General features: G+C 38.3%; 10 protein-coding genes and 1 non-coding gene across 11 annotated transcripts; 7 read left to right on the forward strand and 4 right to left on the reverse strand.

Annotated features, from left to right (window-relative positions):
- Positions 1-688: 688 nt before the first annotated feature.
- On the forward strand, positions 689-2461 carry MET1 (uroporphyrinogen-III C-methyltransferase; the record flags this gene model as incomplete). Its single annotated transcript, XM_033911797.1, has 1 exon — positions 689-2461. One exon carries the CDS (start codon positions 689-691, stop codon positions 2459-2461), a length of 1773 nt encoding a protein of 590 aa, XP_033767688.1.
- A 185-nt stretch (positions 2462-2646) lies between these two features.
- SPAR_K02740 (uncharacterized protein) lies at positions 2647-3705 on the forward strand (the record flags this gene model as incomplete). The annotated part of the gene is made up of 1 exon (XM_033911798.1): positions 2647-3705. One exon carries the CDS (start codon positions 2647-2649, stop codon positions 3703-3705), a length of 1059 nt encoding a protein of 352 aa, XP_033767689.1.
- Positions 3706-4019: 314 nt separating this feature from the next.
- DRE2 (electron carrier DRE2) lies at positions 4020-5066 on the reverse strand (the record flags this gene model as incomplete). Its single annotated transcript, XM_033911799.1, has 1 exon — positions 4020-5066. The coding sequence occupies one exon, from the start codon at positions 5064-5066 to the stop codon at positions 4020-4022; it is 1047 nt and encodes a 348-aa protein (XP_033767690.1).
- A 448-nt stretch (positions 5067-5514) lies between these two features.
- SIS2 (phosphopantothenoylcysteine decarboxylase complex subunit SIS2) lies at positions 5515-7200 on the reverse strand (the record flags this gene model as incomplete). Its single annotated transcript, XM_033911800.1, has 1 exon — positions 5515-7200. The coding sequence occupies one exon, from the start codon at positions 7198-7200 to the stop codon at positions 5515-5517; it is 1686 nt and encodes a 561-aa protein (XP_033767691.1).
- An 872-nt stretch (positions 7201-8072) lies between these two features.
- Positions 8073-8168, forward strand: SPAR_Ktrna16K. Its single transcript has one exon. It is a non-coding gene; the product is annotated as a tRNA-Lys (tRNA).
- Positions 8169-8311: 143 nt separating this feature from the next.
- On the forward strand, positions 8312-8779 carry AIM29 (Aim29p; the record flags this gene model as incomplete). Its single annotated transcript, XM_033911801.1, has 1 exon — positions 8312-8779. One exon carries the CDS (start codon positions 8312-8314, stop codon positions 8777-8779), a length of 468 nt encoding a protein of 155 aa, XP_033767692.1.
- A 140-nt stretch (positions 8780-8919) lies between these two features.
- On the reverse strand, positions 8920-9837 carry SPAR_K02780 (uncharacterized protein; the record flags this gene model as incomplete). The annotated part of the gene is made up of 1 exon (XM_033911802.1): positions 8920-9837. One exon carries the CDS (start codon positions 9835-9837, stop codon positions 8920-8922), a length of 918 nt encoding a protein of 305 aa, XP_033767693.1.
- A 1354-nt stretch (positions 9838-11191) lies between these two features.
- Positions 11192-12304, forward strand: ECM4 (S-glutathionyl-(chloro)hydroquinone reductase; the record flags this gene model as incomplete). Its single annotated transcript, XM_033911803.1, has 1 exon — positions 11192-12304. The coding sequence occupies one exon, from the start codon at positions 11192-11194 to the stop codon at positions 12302-12304; it is 1113 nt and encodes a 370-aa protein (XP_033767694.1).
- A 258-nt stretch (positions 12305-12562) lies between these two features.
- Positions 12563-13654, forward strand: MSA2 (Msa2p; the record flags this gene model as incomplete). Its single annotated transcript, XM_033911804.1, has 1 exon — positions 12563-13654. The coding sequence occupies one exon, from the start codon at positions 12563-12565 to the stop codon at positions 13652-13654; it is 1092 nt and encodes a 363-aa protein (XP_033767695.1).
- A 206-nt stretch (positions 13655-13860) lies between these two features.
- On the forward strand, positions 13861-15618 carry VPS501 (sorting nexin family protein; the record flags this gene model as incomplete). The annotated part of the gene is made up of 1 exon (XM_033911805.1): positions 13861-15618. One exon carries the CDS (start codon positions 13861-13863, stop codon positions 15616-15618), a length of 1758 nt encoding a protein of 585 aa, XP_033767696.1.
- A 79-nt stretch (positions 15619-15697) lies between these two features.
- TRZ1 (tRNase Z) lies at positions 15698-18214 on the reverse strand (the record flags this gene model as incomplete). The annotated part of the gene is made up of 1 exon (XM_033911806.1): positions 15698-18214. The coding sequence occupies one exon, from the start codon at positions 18212-18214 to the stop codon at positions 15698-15700; it is 2517 nt and encodes an 838-aa protein (XP_033767697.1).
- Positions 18215-18227: the final 13 nt, after the last annotated feature.

Genomic DNA, 18227 nt, shown 5'->3' on the forward strand with positions numbered 1-18227 from the left:
TTGTACTCCTACCTTTACATCTATGGGGTAGACCCTACTATGGTCACCTATCCTCTGTCATTATATTATGTTTCAATAGGTTACCAAACCGGGTAACTGATAACGTTTTTAAGTAAGCTCTCTTTTTGGCTTGAAGCCTCTCAGGTATTAAATTTCTTGAGCTCTGTTTTCAATGGTATGCAGGTATACGTGTATTTATTTACGTTCAATACTTTTTCCAATTCACATTTTGTGAGTCTACATTTATGCTCATAATAGCGGAATCATCACAACAGTAATAGTAGGAAAACATATTTTCTGTTTACGGTAATTGTTTCTCGACCTCTTTTTTTACGGTACGTCAAACTTTTAATCACTTTTCACGTTTTTTTCTTTCAGGAAATACCACTATGCACGTGACATTACAAATTGTGGTGAAAAAAGGTTCACATAATAAACTGTGAACGGACTCAAAATGAAATTTACTTCACTATGGATGAATCATCGCTAATAAACTTGCTAAAGAAGGTCGAATGTGCTAAAATCAAAAAAATGGTGTATATATATATATATATATATATATATATCTATATATAATCTAATCGCATGTTTCTGCGAAGTTGCAGGCTTCTTTTAGAATTGCTCGGATATTCATACAAGTAAACAAGTACAGATAGAGTGATAGATAGACTAAGAAAAATTAAAAACAATGGTACGAGACTCAGTGACACTACATACATCACTGCCCTTAATTACTGCTGGTTTTGCTACTGATCAAGTTCATTTGCTTATTGGTACAGGGTCTACAGACTCGATTAGCGTTTGTAAGAATAGAATCCACTCTATTTTGAATGCTGGTGGTAATCCCATAGTAGTGAACCCCTCGTCACCAAGCCATACTAAACAACTACAATCGGAATTTGGCAAGTTTGACAAATTCGAAATGATAGAAAGGGGGTTTAGGTTATCCGATTTAACTACTTTGGGGAGAGTCTTGGTGTGCAAAGTAGTGGATAGAGTATTTGTAGATCTACCTATAACACAAAGTCGCCTATGCGACGAGATCTTTTGGCAATGCCAAAAACTAAGAATTCCCATAAACACGTTCCACAAACCAGAGTTTTCTACCTTCAATATGATACCTACGTGGGTCGACCCAAAGGGAAGTGGTTTACAAATCTCAGTTACTACGAATGGGAACGGCTACATCTTGGCCAACAGGATAAAAAGAGACATAATATCTCATTTACCTTCCAATATATCTGAGGTAGTAATAAATATGGGGTATTTAAAGGACCGTATTATAAACGAAGATCATAAGGCCTTGTTACAGGAAAAATACTACCAAACTGATATGTCATTACCTGGATTTGGCTACGGCTTAGACGAGGACGGTTGGGAGAGTCATAAGTTTAACAAGCTAATTCGTGAATTCGAAATGACTAGTAGGGAACAGAGACTTAAAAGAACTAGATGGTTATCTCAGATAATGGAGTATTACCCAATGAACAAGTTGAGTGACATCAAGTTAGAGGATTTCGATACATCATCTTCTTCAAGTAAGAAGGCAAAGCAGGAAACTGTTTCAGAGGGTGCAGTACCTCCTACAGACGAAAATATTGAAAAGAGCACGCAACAACTGCAATTATCGGAAACCGAAAAAGAAGGCTCTAAAAAGCTAGGGAAAATTTCTCTGGTCGGAAGTGGTCCAGGCTCGGTGTCCATGCTGACAATAGGTGCATTACAAGAGATAAAGTCTGCGGATATAATTTTAGCAGACAAACTGGTTCCACAAACTATCTTGGATTTGATACCTTCAAAAACTGAAACCTTCATAGCCAAAAAATTTCCCGGTAATGCAGAACGGGCACAACAGGAACTACTAGCTAAGGGTCTAGAATCGTTGACTAATGGATTGAAAGTAGTCCGTTTGAAGCAAGGTGATCCATATATCTTTGGTCGTGGTGGTGAAGAGTTTAATTTCTTTAAAGATCACGGGTATACTCCAGTAGTTTTACCGGGTATAAGTTCCTCCTTAGCCTGTACTGTATTGGCACAGATACCCGCTACGCAACGTGATATTGCGGATCAAGTGCTCATATGTACTGGGACTGGGAGAAAAGGTGCTCTGCCCATGATTCCTGAATTTATTGAAAGCAGAACTACTGTTTTTCTAATGGCACTGCATCGCGCCAATGTCCTGATCACAGAATTATTGAAACACGGCTGGGATGGTGATGTCCCTGCTGCAATCGTCGAGAGAGGTTCGTGCCCTGATCAGCGTGTCACTAGGACTCTTCTTAAGTGGGTACCAGAAGTGGTAGAGGAGATTGGTTCAAGGCCCCCAGGTGTCTTGGTTGTAGGTAGGGCTGTGAATGCGTTGGCTGAAAAAGATCTATTGAATTTTGATAAATCAAGAAAATTTGTCATTGATGAAGGTTTTAGAGAATTTGAGGTTGATACGGATAGCCTATTTAAGTAATATTAATTTGTATATAAAGACAAGATATATTCAACTACTAATGTTAAAAAACTTTTACGGTTAGTCATGGATGCATTATTTTTCAGATTCATCATCACTGAATATTGAAGAAAAAGACATTCTGAGGCCCGAAAAGGTCCTCTTACGAAATCGCCAAGGACTGGCAAGCTAAAAGAACAGTGAGAATGATTGGTAAACGGTTTTTCCAAACAGCTAGTAAAAAGATTGCTTTTGCATTTGATATCGATGGGGTGTTATTTAGGGGCAAGAAGCCAATTGCTGGTGCTAGCGACGCATTAAAGCTGCTGAATCAAAATAAAATCCCATATATTTTACTCACCAATGGTGGGGGATTCTCTGAGAAGGCACGTACAGAGTTTATCTCGAGTAAATTGGACGTCGATGTATCACCTTTACAAATCATTCAGAGTCATACTCCCTACAAGTCCCTTGTTCACAAATATTCAAGGATCTTGGCCGTTGGTACACCTTCCGTGAGAGACGTTGCAGAAGGCTACGGATTTGAAGATGTTGTTCACCAAACCGATATCGTGAGATATAATAGGGATATCACACCATTTAGTGGGCTGTCCGATGAACAAGTGATGGAGTATTCGAGAGATATTCCAGATATCACGACTAAAAGATTCGATGCTGTCTTGGTATTTAATGATCCCCATGATTGGGCTGCCGATATACAAATCATCTCAGATGCAATCAATAGTGAAAACGGGATGTTAAATACTTTGAGAAATGAAAAGGGTGGCAAACCTTCCATTCCCATTTATTTTTCAAACCAAGATTTGCTATGGGCCAATCCTTATAAATTGAATAGATTTGGACAAGGTGCTTTCCGCCTACTAGTTAGAAGGCTTTACTTTGAGCTAAATGGTGAGGCCTTGCAAGATTATACTTTGGGTAAACCCACAAAGTTAACTTATGATTTTGCTCATCATGTTCTCATTGATTGGGAAAAAAGATTGACCGGGACGATAGATCAATCAATGAAGCAGAAGCTGCCACTTCTAGGCACGAAACCTTCTACTTCGCCATTTCATTCGGTTTTTATGGTAGGTGATAACCCTGCAAGCGATATTATTGGAGCTCAAAATTACGGTTGGAACAGTTGCTTGGTGAAGACAGGTGTGTATAAGGAAGGTGATGACTTAAAGGAATGTAAGCCTACGCTGATTGTAAATGATGTATTTGATGCAGTGACTAAAACGTTAGAAAGGTACGCATGAAAAACCACTTAAGCACACCTTCTTCTGCCTTTGAACAGTGTTGTTATGATAGATTTACTGATAGCGTAACTTCTTTTACAAAATATATGCAATATATATAACAAAGTTAAATAAGAGGTTTGGAAAATTGGCAATTTACAGTATAATGAACATACATGTTTTTCTTCTATTAAAAAAAAAAAAAAAAATACTGCCAACCCTTTTAAGTAAAAGTAGTAACTTACCAAAATCAATTGACCAATGCATCCGAAAAACCCAATTTCCACCAAAGTAGACCGATTGACGTCACTGACTGAGATGAATATACATGGGCTTTACAAGTCATCCGAAATACTATCCAAATTGATAGGTTGGCCAGGTTTGAAGGCAGGGAGACCCAAGTAAGGACAACCACTACATCTAAAGGCATCCCCTAGAGAACAAGAGCCACAGCCGCCGACTTTCTTCCCATCGATGGTAAAATCAATTTCAGTTAACTCATCCTCGGTAAACTGGACAACTTTATCCTGTTGAGATCTAATATCATTTATTTCCCTTTCTTCCTGCTCTTTCATACCGCAGGTGCAATCTTTACAAGCTTTCTTCTTTTTAGTTTTGGACTTACCACATGTAATCATAGTAATCATTGGCTTATTAGAATCGTCTTCGTCGATTAAGTCTTCTTCTTCAATAGAATCATTGCCGATATCCACTTGGTCGAAATATTGAGCTTTGGAAGAGTCACTAGAGGAATCATCATCATCACTGTCCTCAATTAGGTCGTCTACAACTCTATGCACTTTTGGTTCAGCAGCCATCTCAAACCTAGGTGGTTTGAAGCCGTCTGTTCTCTTGACTATAGGTTCCTTTGTATCACCTGCTTTTTTGAATGAAGGCAGATTAGAAGTTGAGGAACCAGCCTTTTTGAAAGCTGGGAGCGTGCTACCACTCTGCAGCTTAGTGCTGCTCATTTTCTTATTTTTCAACGGTATGGAAACAGTTCGGTTAAGCTTAGAAAAATCCTTTTTAATCCAGTAGTAAAATGGCTCGTTAACTATTTCAAAACCGTTAATCAATGCGTCTACTTTATAAATATCACTTAAACCCATTAGTGAGCCATTTGGTTTCAATGAGTCAGCTAAGACAGAAATTAACTTCTTCGGAAACTTGATATCAGTCAGGGCTTCTGGTGTCAAATATTGGATGGTTTCATATTTGGCCTTCCCCAAATTTATGGACCCATCATTTAGTTTATTAATTAAAAACTGGTCCACAAACTTGACCTTCTTGAATGCAGCTTGAGCTTTAGTATCCTCCACTAGCTCTGGTGTTGTAGTCACTGCCGGATGTATTAGAAGTAAACCCGTTTTGTATTGCGACATCGATACTTTCGTTTGGAGAGGTATATACTGAGATAAAATGCGGTGAAAGATCTTTGTCTGGGATACGTTTTAATATGTCATGAGGTTAAATGATTACTAATCATTTCTTTTTTTTTTATAGTCTTTTTTTTTCCAGAAGCTTTTGAATAGTATCGGACTTATTCCGGTACCGGGATATGCCAAATAATGAGAAAAGAACAGAATTTACTAAGGAATGAATGTATTAATGAATTACTGAATTAACAAAATTTATGAATAAATAGCGGTTTATATGAAGAGCTCTGCGTACGCCAGTATGGCATTTATATACCTACTGCAAGTAGAAAAGGAAAAAATCGTGGCATTTTGTGAATATGCTGCGTGAATTTGCCCAATGAGTGTTTTTCCCGAAAATTACAAGACACAAAGAAAGTTGATGTGTAGAGTGTACTCGTAATTCATAGACTATTTATTGATGCTTATCTATTATACCTGGAGTTTCCACTTCGTCCTCTTCTTCGTCGTCGTCGTCATCATCGTCGTCGTCGTCATCGTCATCGTCATCATCATCATCGTCATCATCATCGTTGTTGTATTCGTTCTTATCTTCTGCGTCCTCCTCTTCTTCGTCTTCTTCTTCTTCTTCATCTTCTTCGTCTTCTTCGTCTTCTTCGTTATTCTTTGGATAACCACCCAATTTCATAACGATTTTGTTAACAATCTCATTCCAGTCCATCATACCCCCGAGACCAATATCACCATTAATATCCATAACTTTTTCAGATGGCTTGAAAACTGTGACCCAAGACATTTCCTCCTTTATGGTTTGTAATTGCTTCTTAGTCATCATCGAATTGAAAGTGCTACTCACCATTGAAGGCGCCAAAAGAATGGGATAACTTGGATTCCAAGCTCTGATGACACTTGTCAGAAGATTATCGCACAGCCCCAAAGCAATTTTCGATAGTGTGTTTGCAGTTAATGGGGCTACTACTAGTATATCTGCCCAGCGGCGTAATTCTATATGAAGCACAGGATCAGTCCGTTGTTTCCATGCGTCCCATTCATCTTGGTCTGTCCATAGCTGAATATGTGGGGGCAACTCAACTACTTGAGCCATGTTGCATTGTCCAGGTGTGGGTGTTACTGGAGTTGCCGGAGTAGATTCATACTGCGACAATTTATTAAGTTTTTCTGAAGATTTAATAATTTTTTTGGTATATCTTTGTTCGAAAAACTGTGTTGCTGATTGAGTCAGTATAACTTGAATGTTTATTCTATCGCGACCATATATTTCTTCTAGTTTTTTAATCATTGGCTTGATCTTGAATACCGACAGGGAACCTGTAGCGCCAAAGAGTACGTGCAATTTCCCGTCATCTTGAGGTAACCTGGGGTCCAAGTTCTTGGAATTTTCTCTCTTCGGAATAATGGAAGGAATAACGGATTGCTTCACCGGCGTCTCCTCTGGAGTGGAACGTGCATTATTTTGGACTGAAACGTTGTTAACTTCATCGTGTACATCTTCCTTTCGTAGTGCAACACTGGTGGGGGCCTTAGCGGCTACCTTATCCTTGTCCCTACTTATTGGCGTAGAGGAGGCCATTATTTTGTCGAGCTTGATAGGATCAACTATTTTAAGTGCACTGTCTTTCTTAGGAACATAGTCTTTCATTTCGTTGGCAAGCGGAGAGCCAGATACTTGCGTCGTTCTTGAAGTGTTGATGTGGTTCGGTATAACTGCAGGATTACTAGAAACTGAAGTTGGGACGGAGGCTGAACCACTGTTTGGGGACTTGGCCTTTTCCGAATCGTTTTTCAGTTGAGTCAGACTATCCTGCTTTTGTTGCTGCTTCAGATCACTAAAAGTGACCGCGGGGACTCTTTTCAAACCAGGTTCTGGAGTATTACTTACCACTGCCCCCGAAGTTCCTGTGACATTCATAATAGATTTTGTAGTAGTGGTGGTAGCGTTCGACAGAGTAGGGCTTATTGATTGCCTCCCTGATACGGGGGAGTTGATTATTGAATCCTTCCCTTTTGTATCCTCATGGTCCAGCAAAATATCTTTCTGTCCGCGGGAAAATCTTGGACACTCTATAGACTGGTTATGATCTGCTTCTTCCTTCCCGTTAGTAGAGGCGACGGCAGTCATTGCTGTTTGCTTCTAATGTCTTTCTTCCCTGTTAATTTTTTCCCAAACTAATACTTCTTTATATTTTATCCCGGAATACAAAGTAGTATGATAGTAAAAGAAGGCCAAGTAAAAAAAGGATCTTTCCAAATGTAACTGGACGGCGCTGATAAGTGGACGAATACAGGTGAGGGATCGTGATTCAAGAGTACTCTCTGACTTCTTCTCCTCTAATACCACCTCCCCAGAAAAAGCATCGATGCCATTTTTTGCAAGAGAAAAAGTTGCGTGCGTCACTGCCCACGAGCACATGGGGTGAGTTATATAACATACCAATATTATTTTGACTCATGCTTAGGGCAAAAAAAAGATAATAACGCCCAGACGGATACCAGCAACGATGATCACGGACCTGAGTCAGAATATGTATGTTAGATGAGGCAGGGCAGGGTACAAATAACTTATTCATCCAGAAATGCGACTTTTGACGATATAAAACATTAAAGTTTTTAGATCACGTGGATTTATAACCACTTTTTGGGGTATGCTACGGAATGTTGTGAAAGCACTAATTGCTTTGTAAATTCTTTTTTCTATGCTGGGAAAATCAACGTCTGGGATGCATCCTCCCACGAATTTAATTTATTGAACGTTACTTTGGAATATTCTGGAAACCCTTTCCTTTCCTCCTATTTACAGCACCCTGTATATAAACAAGAACATAAATTTTACCTCTTGAAGGTTCATCACCGAAGGCAAACCAGCAGTGGTAAAGTTTTCTGCTGAGTCAGAGTAACCTACCTTCATGAACATGAGGTATAGCGCCGTAGGGCTGGAATAATTTATTCCATATATATTAGAAGTGGATATAACGCGTCCCTCTGAAGAACTCATCCTTGTTAGCTCAGTTGGTAGAGCGTTCGGCTTTTAAGCGCTTTTGCTTAAGCAAGGATACCGAAATGTCAGGGGTTCGAGCCCCCTATGAGGAGTTCTTTACTCTTTTTTCAACCTCCTGCATCTTCCCAAAGAAGAAATGAAAATAAGTTCCATCAATAGTGAAAAGGAAGGAAAATTAGAACTTCAATACAAAGACTTCATACAAATTTTTTTCCTTATCCAGTTGCTCTGTTTCATGAATTCGGCTAAAAGACAGAAAATGACAACAACCTATCATGACTACGACCTGGAAGAGCCATTAACCTCAAATGCCAGGCCACTGAAGAATTCTGTTATTACAGTTAGAATAATAAAGTCTTTTCCGTATAGAAACGTCAAGAACATAGTACTGCACGATTATGATCTTGCTGACAAAACTGCAAAGGACCTTTTTAATGACATTTTGAACAAAATTCAGAATGATGGTTCATTGAGACCATTCCGCAGTGTTAAGTACGATACTCTAAAGATATATACACACGCACATGGTTCCAAAACGGTTAATCTTGTAATTAATTTTGATCACGATGACGACTGGACCTTAGACACAGAGAATGACAAGAAGAAGCTGTTTGAGTACGGCATTGAGAATGAAACCGAGATTTCAATTTTCAACAGAGATGATTATCTAAGGTTTAAAGAAAACCCTGAAGAAAAATGGTGAGATGTCGTTTGGTTTTGAACTTCATTAAAAGTATGTGCTACGAATATATATATATATATATGTTGTATACGAGAGTATACTCGTATATAAATAAACATCAAATGCGTATGTGGTAATGCAAAGGAGAGGGCATATCTCTTTTAAAAAACAACCTGGTTCCTGTAAAAAATGTCTTCTTCAATAGCGCTGAATGTGTAGCTGTCGAATTCGGAATGTGCCTCTTTTATCCTTTCATCAGCGCGGGGACTCTGTTGATGGTGATGGTGATGATGGCGGTGATGATGGCGGTGGTGGCGGGAATGTTGGATGTCGTTTATGTTGACAAGAGATTCGCGGATAAGACCTTTAGAATCAATCTCCCTTTTCATCACTGCTTGGTTGAACTTCAATTTCCGGGGGAATTCTACCTTCTTTTCGTGTTCGAAGCCCTCAGCATCTTCATCTATTGAGGAAACTTTAGTGCATGTAGAACGCTGGTCGAAGATGGAGGATGTGTGAGAATCAACAGACGATGCGCACGATATGTCTTCTAATTTTACCAACGCGCCATTGCTCTCTATAGAAGTGCTAACCTCATCCACTTCCTCTTCTATCCAACATTCCGTATTTTTCTTCAGTGCAGATTTTAAATCTTTTGGTTGTTTTTGGTCAACTTGGTCCTGGACAGCCCACATTTTATCTTCAACACTATCTATGTTAGTCAAATCAGGACCGTACAACACTGTTACATCGGTTTCTTTGTTCCAGTTGATGGAGAGCGGATTGGATTTAGAATTCTGTAAACCATAGTGGTCTATGGACCAACGCCTCCAGAGACAATGATGTAACCTGACGAGATACATATTGTAATCTAGCGCATCCTCTGAGGAGCAACTTGGTAATCGAAGTAATTTGTGTTTACGCATCTTCAATAGCAGTGTCCATGAAGCCGGCATTTCCAAGCTTGCGTCATTAAATTTATGATGGAAATAGTCAATGGCAGGCTTGCTATAGTTGGTCATGTTATCGAGTAACATTAAATTCTGATACGATATTATTGTATCATCCAAACTAGTCATTTTCTATATATTTGTATGTGTATGTGTATACTGGTACTTGTGTGTGGTACCTGAATGCAGAAAGGGAAAAGCTTAGATTGAACTAAACGCTAATAGTATAATTTTTTAACGGTGTTGAAAATATATATATATATATATATTTGTTTTCCCAAAGACCCAGTAACTGTACTTTTTTTCCTGCTGCAGTCATCCAAGGAAAGGCAAAAGAAGAAAGAAAAAAATATGATTATTGTCCCCAGGTTTTTTCTTTTCCTGGCGGAAAAAGCTCAAATCTTACTTCCCCGCGGGGGTTTCTTTGTCGAGTATCGTGCCGGAAACGAGAAAAAAAAAATATGAGAAATGAATTTTTCCGGTCCTCTAAAGACAGTACTACGAACGGAAAAAATGCAGCAAAAGCAAAACACCCCATCCATGTCCCCCCCCGTCTTGCCCCTCTCTCGCTTCACTGTCCCCCGCTTCGGTTTTTCCGGCTACGACATTCCAGTTGAAAGCCGCCGGAAAAACCAAAAAAGTATAAAAAAAAAGAGCGGGGCAAAAGAGATTATTTCTTTTATTTCTATTTTCCCCCGGTCTATTCAGGTACTCTATTCCGGGTCCCCTGTCGTTTAAAATGATTACTTTAGGGATTTTTCTTCTCATAATCTTTCATGTGAGAAAGGCAATGTCATCTTGAAGGATACTACGTGAGATTCAAGATCATGAATAACTAGTTGCCACATAAGCTCTGGGTTTCTGATTTATTGAGTAATTGGTGCCTACTATTCCAGCTAAATCTTTCGTCCTGCAAAGACACTTACACCGCATAATGTAAAAATTACAGTATTTAAACTTATTTAGCGATGAAAGTGTTTCACTAATTATGGGATGTTTCGTGTATCTACGAAATGCGCCCGATAAATAGCTGAGGCTTTTCGGGTATTCTTCTGTCAAGAGTACGTATGACTTTGAAGACCATTCCTGTTATAAGATTCATTACCCTAACAAGCGGATGATTTTTTCTTTCTCTTTTTTTACCTTTAGTTTCAATACCATACATAGAATTTAAGAATGGAACTTAGGAACCGACGCCTGAGACATCAACGAGGCGAACTTGGCACATATATTTCGTCCCACCTAGACGCTCTCAAGACCGTTTAAACGTATTAATGTGGGGCTTCATGACCTGTTCCCTATAATCCCTCGTTACTAGCATAGTAGTCATCTCTTGAAATTTCACACCCCTATTTATTTGTCTTAGCGTCCAACCCCTCTGACCCTTTTCCACTTCTTGTATATAAGAAACCAAAATATCGGTGCTCCTACCGTCGCTGCTATTTCCAAAAACTTACCTAAACATTGAGCAAGATAGTAAGAAATGTCGAAACAGTGGGCTAGTGGTACAAACGGAGCTTTCAAAAGACAAGTGTCGTCATTCAGAGAAACAATTTCCAAGCAGCACCCGATTTATAAGCCTGCAAAGGGAAGATATTGGTTGTATGTTTCACTAGCGTGCCCATGGGCCCATAGAACACTAATCACGAGGGCCTTGAAAGGGTTAACCTCGGTTATAGGATGCAGCGTAGTGCATTGGCACCTTGACGAGAAAGGGTGGAGATTTCTGGACATGGAGAAGCAATTGGAGGATAGAGAAAGTTTTTTGGAACATTGGCACGATGCTGCAGGTGGTATTAAAACCGCTAAAGAGGATTCCAGCAAGAGCTTCGCCGCGATCAAGAATGACAGTCAAAGATTTATGGTTGACGCTACCAATGAGCCTCACTATGGATACGAGAGAATCAGTGACTTGTATTACAAGAGCGATCCTCAATACTCGGCAAGATTCACCGTTCCAGTGCTATGGGACTTAGAAACTCAAACCATTGTCAACAATGAAAGTAGCGATATTATAAGGATTTTGAACTCTAATGCCTTTGATGAATTTATCGACGACAAGTTTAAGAAGACGGATCTTGTTCCTGCACAGTTAGAAGCTAAAATCGATGAATTCAACTCCTGGGTTTACGATAGCATTAACAATGGTGTATACAAGACCGGATTCGCAGAAAAGGCAGAAGTTTACGAAAGTGAAGTTAGCAACGTATTTGAGCATTTGGACAAAGTGGAGAAAATCCTGGGTGACAAGTACGTTAAATTGAAGGCCAAATATGGTGAAGACGATAGACAAAAAATCTTGAGCGAATTCTTCACTGTAGGTGACCAATTGACAGAAGCTGACGTCAGATTGTACACCACAATTATCAGGTTCGACCCTGTCTATGTCCAGCACTTCAAATGCAATTTCACCTCTATTAGAGCCGGATATCCATTTATTCACCTGTGGGTGAGAAACTTATACTGGAACTACGATGCCTTCAGGCACACGACAGATTTTGAACATATCAAGTTGCACTATACACGTTCTCACACGAGGATTAACCCCTTAGGAATTACACCCCTGGGGCCCAAACCAGATATACGTCCTTTATAATAAGCTGCATTTAAATAATCAACTGTATGTTTAATCTCTCAGGATTGCCTCTTTTTCTATACTCAATTGGGTAATTGACGCGAAACGCGTTAAAGTGCAAAAAAGAGGCCTGGAATTATATTTAACTGCAATGAAATATTTTCATGATATGCTTCATGCATAACTGTGTTCATTCTTCTCTCTTATTCATTGCTAATTTCTTTTATCGTTTTAATCTTACAAAGGACTTTAGTAACGAAACAGTTTTCTAACCAATCAATGGTATACACAACACCAAAACAACAGCAGAGATTCAACTCCACTCCAAAATCTAGTCACAGTCTTATCTTTTCGCCAATCAGAGCCCCTTCAATGCAAACACCCTCCTCACTGGATTATCAATCACCTTCAATTGTTGTGTCATCATCTTCAATGAAGGTTCACGGCCACTCTTCCAGCTTCGGTAAGTTTTCGTTATCCATTGGCCAAAATGGTAAGGCTGCAATCCTAGGGCCTATAAATATTCTTCCCACCGATACATCGAAAACAGAGAAACATGTGTCAAAGAAGAAGCCTATCTCTTCTGACCGTGTTGAAAAGACTCGTATATTATCCTTGTTGAAGAAAATGAGAAACAAGAGCAGTACTGTTAACAAAAAATATAGCCAAGTACCGTTAAAGTCTACGACAGGTTTACAAGCAGCAGATACTGCGTCTTCACCATTAGCCTCCAATACAATGAAGCCATCTCCCAAAAAGATAGCTTCTCCAAGGACCCCGAATGCAAACTCAAATTTAAATCTAAACTTTACTTCATTCCAAATCAAAACTGGGTTTACTCCCAATATCGATGGAATTTTACTTGAAAACTTCACATCTCCCAATACAACGACTGATTCACATAATAATTCCACTAGCAATATCCTCAGCAACAATAATGGTGGCGCAAACAACGCCAATCAGTTTCTTTTCAATCTACCACTTCAATCATCGCCAAGACAATTCAGGTCTCCTGCAAGATTAATAGACCCCCTTCCAATATCGGACTGGAATACTAGCCTCTTAATGTCGCCTCCAAGAACGACGAATTTTGAGTCTACAAACAATCACTTCAATTCAAACTTCGCTCAGGCGTCGATGTTGAGACGCCCTTCACTACCGCACATAGATGAGGTGATACCACAGGACTCTAACCCGACCAATTACTCAGATAGATCAGAGTATCTATCTGTGGATCAAAACGTCAATAATAACAATGGTGCACTTTCAGAACAGGCCTATAATAATATGATGAAATCTTCAATGATTTCGTTACCTATAGAAAAGGATGACGCCACGATGGCTCTACGGAAACTCGTCTCCAGACAGTAAGCCAACTTGGCTCTCATAAAATACTTTATGTAAGACTTCTATTATATATTCAAAAACCGAAGAACTTTATTTAATTAATTCTATCATTAATTTTTTTTTCATCAAATAGTGTAGTGGAAACAAACAGTACTGCGCTTATTTGAAAAAGTTACACAATAGGGAATATAGGGAATAGCAGATCAGAGCTACAACCCTACAATTAAGATATGGAGAAGGATAAAGCGTCACATGCGAGCCCAAGCATTGGAGTGAACGACTTTGTCGCTCAAGGGGAGATATCCATAGATGATTCCGAAAGATCCATCAAGAGTATTAGTGTCAGCATTAGTGATGATGAGGACAGTAAGACAGGTGTTCAAGATAATATAGTCACGCCGCCCGCAAGGTCTGTATTTCAAACAGATTTGGCCATTGACAATAAGCTACTAGATAAAGATTCAAAGTACAGAAAGCTTTTCACTGAAAAAAGAAGACGTCGAAGGTCAGAAACTTGCAGTAGTCATGCAAACAAAACTGGGGAAACGAAACAAAAGAACGGCATTAGTGATCAAATTTTCCGCATAAGAATTCTGCCAGGCTCAGATTTGAACTCACTGAAGGATTCATTATGGATAATAAATATCTCTACCCAGCAAGAAATTGAGAAAACTATTGCAAGAGCTTTTTCTGATTTCTATTGGTTGTATCATCAATTACAAAATAACCACTGGGGAAAATCTATTCCTCCGCCAACAAGATCCAACATTCTTGTAGAAAAGGACGAATTTGCCATAAATCATCTCTTTATGATACGTAATAACGAGAAGTATGATCCAGTTTTTAATTTCAAACCAGAGTATATTATATCACTGCAATTGATGGGGATGATTAAGCACATATTCAATGACAAGGTTTTACGTTTGGATTCAAGTTTTGTAGATTTTATTGGTTGGGATGATACTCTTCCTGAGAATTTACAAATGATTGTTGATGATAGTAACTTTACAGGGGATAAAATACTAATGTCATCCTCTCAATTCCGAGAACTAAAGGAGTTTCATAAACAATCAAAAAAGGTGGAATCAATGACAAATTCTCATGCTTCGATGATACCGATAACAGAACTCACCGAAATATACATAAGCCCAACCAAGTTATTCTCTAGGAAGGATTACCAAAGACTTTTTCAACCTCAAAGCACCGAAAACACCTTTAATAGCAATGACCCGTTGATTCAAGAGTGGATACCAAAAAACAAAACTTTGTTCACTAGTTTATCCTTTGGTTCAAGTGCGCCTACTTATGAAGAAACATCAGCCGGGATACAAGCATGCCATGACTGGGTAGGCGTATGCAAGGATCAGTGGAAACAATTACTGTATCACGTATTACAGTACATTGTGGATGAAACAGTGAAGGTGAATTCTGTAATTAACGAATTTACAGAGTGCCTTAAGCAAATTTCCTTGGAAGAAGTTATTAGAGCAAATTCTGAATTATTCTTAAAATTTTCTAAACTGAATGAATCCTTTTTACAAAGATTCAAAGGCAAATCAAGACAAGACATTTTGAAATTAATCATATTATTTGATGAAAATGTAAGATTTTGCGAGTCATTTGAATCCATTTTAAATCAGAGATTAAAGCTGGGTAAAATTCTAAGCATCATTGAAATGGATCTCGACAAAAAAAAAAACTATCTTGGCAAGCTATCTCTTGGAAACAACAACAATAATAATGAAGACCCTAAAACATGTGCGGCAGGGGATGAGTACCGAATTGTATCCAAAAGGTATAACCGTGTTAAGCAAAGCTGGGACAAAATCATGGAAGAAATTCTAAATGAACGAAAAAAATTTGAGGAGAGAGAAGCCGCCGAGATTAGTAGATGTTTTAAATCAATGAGAGATTTAAGCGTGGATGAAAAAAAAAATTATTTACAATTGTGGCAAGACTTTGTATCAAATGAGTACAGAAGTCAATGAATATGTACATAATTACATAAATAAATGCGAAGATCTACAACTGAAATGCAGCAATATAAGAAGTTAACAAAATATACTATTAATTTTTCTTATGTTTTTTAAGTTTGACTTCAAAATCTTGTATGCTTTCAACATCATCAACATCATCTTCTTGTTCCTTTTCTTCAACAAAAGCCTTATTCAGCAATGGGAATATACGCTGCTGCTCGCCAATTTTCTCATAATCAACGATCATGCTATCGAAAGCAAAACAAAATTCTTTGGCCATCACATCAATATTATTGTCTAATTGAGGCAATTTAGGATATCTTTGGGAGAAATGTGTTAAGATCAACTTCCTAGCATTCATTTCGTTCGAAACACTAATTGCTTCATTGATAGTGCAGTGTTTTTTCTTTACGGCATCATCCAGCAGCTGATTTTCTAGTGTAGCTTCATGAATTAATAGGTCAGAATTATAGCCTATTTCGAGAGAGAACTTCTCGATATTAGGCCTTGTGTCGCCTGAATATGAAACCTTGAATGTATTACGTTCATTGTTTTCTTCCATTCGAAAGGTAATAGAGTTCGAATATGCCCAATCACAATGTATGGCTCTGCAGGTTTGAAAGTATTCTATCGCTAAATCGTCATACATTTGTCTAATCAAATCGACATCCCTATATGAAGAATCCCTGTCTAAATCTAGTTTTCTTTTCGATTCTTGGTTGCTATTTTCTTTTAGTATTTCGTTAAACTCTGCCAAAGGAACAGATTGTGTCTGCATCCTCACAAACGAATCGTTTATGAAATGTTCACAACTGATGTATTTAATTTTCTTCAGGATCTCTTTGTTTTCTAGAATTAACCATTCATTAACAAATTTATTATACTGCCATGGAGTAACCACATATATGTAACTCATTTCATTATCCTTGTTATACTTGTACCATTCATTTAACACACTGATTATTCCCAAATGATGGTCTGCGTGCAAGTGACTCAAATATATCATCTTCAAATCCTGAAATATTGACTTGACTGCTAGCTGAGAAAACATCCTGTGCATGGTACCTAAGGTATTTTCACCAGCATCAAGCATGATGTTTCTATTTATGGTATTTCCATTGGCGTTAGTGTAAGGAATTTTAACTAATGTGGAGACAACGTTTCTATATTTAGAAGGTAATGCACTACCGGTCCCTAATGTAATAATTTCAACGTGTCTCTTCTTTTCTGCTGTATTGTTGAAGTTATTCACATGTAGCTGGTCGTTAATAACTGTATCGACATCAGCTAGAGGGAACTCTAAAGGTTTCACATGTTCTTCAAAAATTTTTTGCCACGAGAAAGCTGACACTTCACCATTTATTTTGCATTTCATCGGTTCTTCGTTCATATGAAATGGTTCAAAAATAACTGTCTTATCTTGTGAAAAAATGTGAATATTATCTTTCTCTATTTTTGTATTCAAAGGTTCCTCTTGGGATTCAGACATGGACGTACCCCCGCTGAGCGGTTTGTCGAACCTATCATAGAAGTCCTTGGAAAATACACGGTCTGTTCTTGGCAGATTGTAGTTATTTACTTGTAGTGCCTTCAACTTCAACGTAGTCAATGCAGAACCGAAAAATGATATTGTGTTTGGGGAAATTTTATTGTGAGATATCATATGATTTACTTTACCAAAATTGTTCTTCTCAAATATGTCAATGAACGTGAATAGATTATCATTAATGGTAACCTCATCACCAAAAAAATAATAAACCATACCAAGCTCAGCACAATCATAATCTTTGAACTTTTCTACGAAAGCGTCCAAATATAGGTCATCTGGAATATCCAAAATCAATACTTTGGCAAAATGACGCTCTTTTTCCAACACCTGTTCGGGAGTGACAACAGTACCGTTATCCAAAGTAACCGTTTGTCCCTTGGTTAACTTCGCAAATAAGGGCCCCTTTGGAACGCCTAATTTAACAGCTTCTTCAAGCTTGAATTTACCCCTCACTGGATTGAAGGAGATCTCGTAATTCGTGGAAACTTCCACTTTGGCGTCCAAGTCAGGCAACTCTACATTCAAATGCGGATCGCTGGAAGGATCGTACCTATCAGTGGGTGCATGCTTGGGGAACATTTTCGTAACTATAGAACGTAACACACCTTTTTGAAAGCTATTAAAAACGTCTGTTGTGTCATCTCCCCCATTTTTCAGAACATTAAAGGATTTAACAGTTATCACCTTATCTCTAAATATTTCTTTGTCTTTCATAATATGATCGTTCAAGTCTATTCCGAATCTAAAGACGAAGTACCTCCAAGTGGAAACTATGTAATTCAAAATGTCATTCCCATAATGCAAAACAAGATTGCTTTTACCCTGATCAGCGATAGTCAAAATCATCCCAGGCAATCCACCAATATCCGACCAGTTTAATTCACCAGTAAGAAAAATATCCTTCAATTTGGATATCCTGATCTTATTTTCGGTCAGACTTCTTTGGGATCCTTCACCAATCTTACCGAAGAAGTACTTTTCCCCATGTGCGGACTGGAGTAGCAGTAAGGAATGCTTCGTGTCTGATGTAGGGTGTGTGATGGGTACAAATGTGAACATAGTTGAAAACCTT

This window comes from Saccharomyces paradoxus, chromosome XI (assembly GCF_002079055.1).
Source record: "Saccharomyces paradoxus chromosome XI, complete sequence".
In the NCBI taxonomy this organism is placed as follows: Eukaryota; Fungi; Ascomycota; class Saccharomycetes; order Saccharomycetales; family Saccharomycetaceae; genus Saccharomyces; species Saccharomyces paradoxus.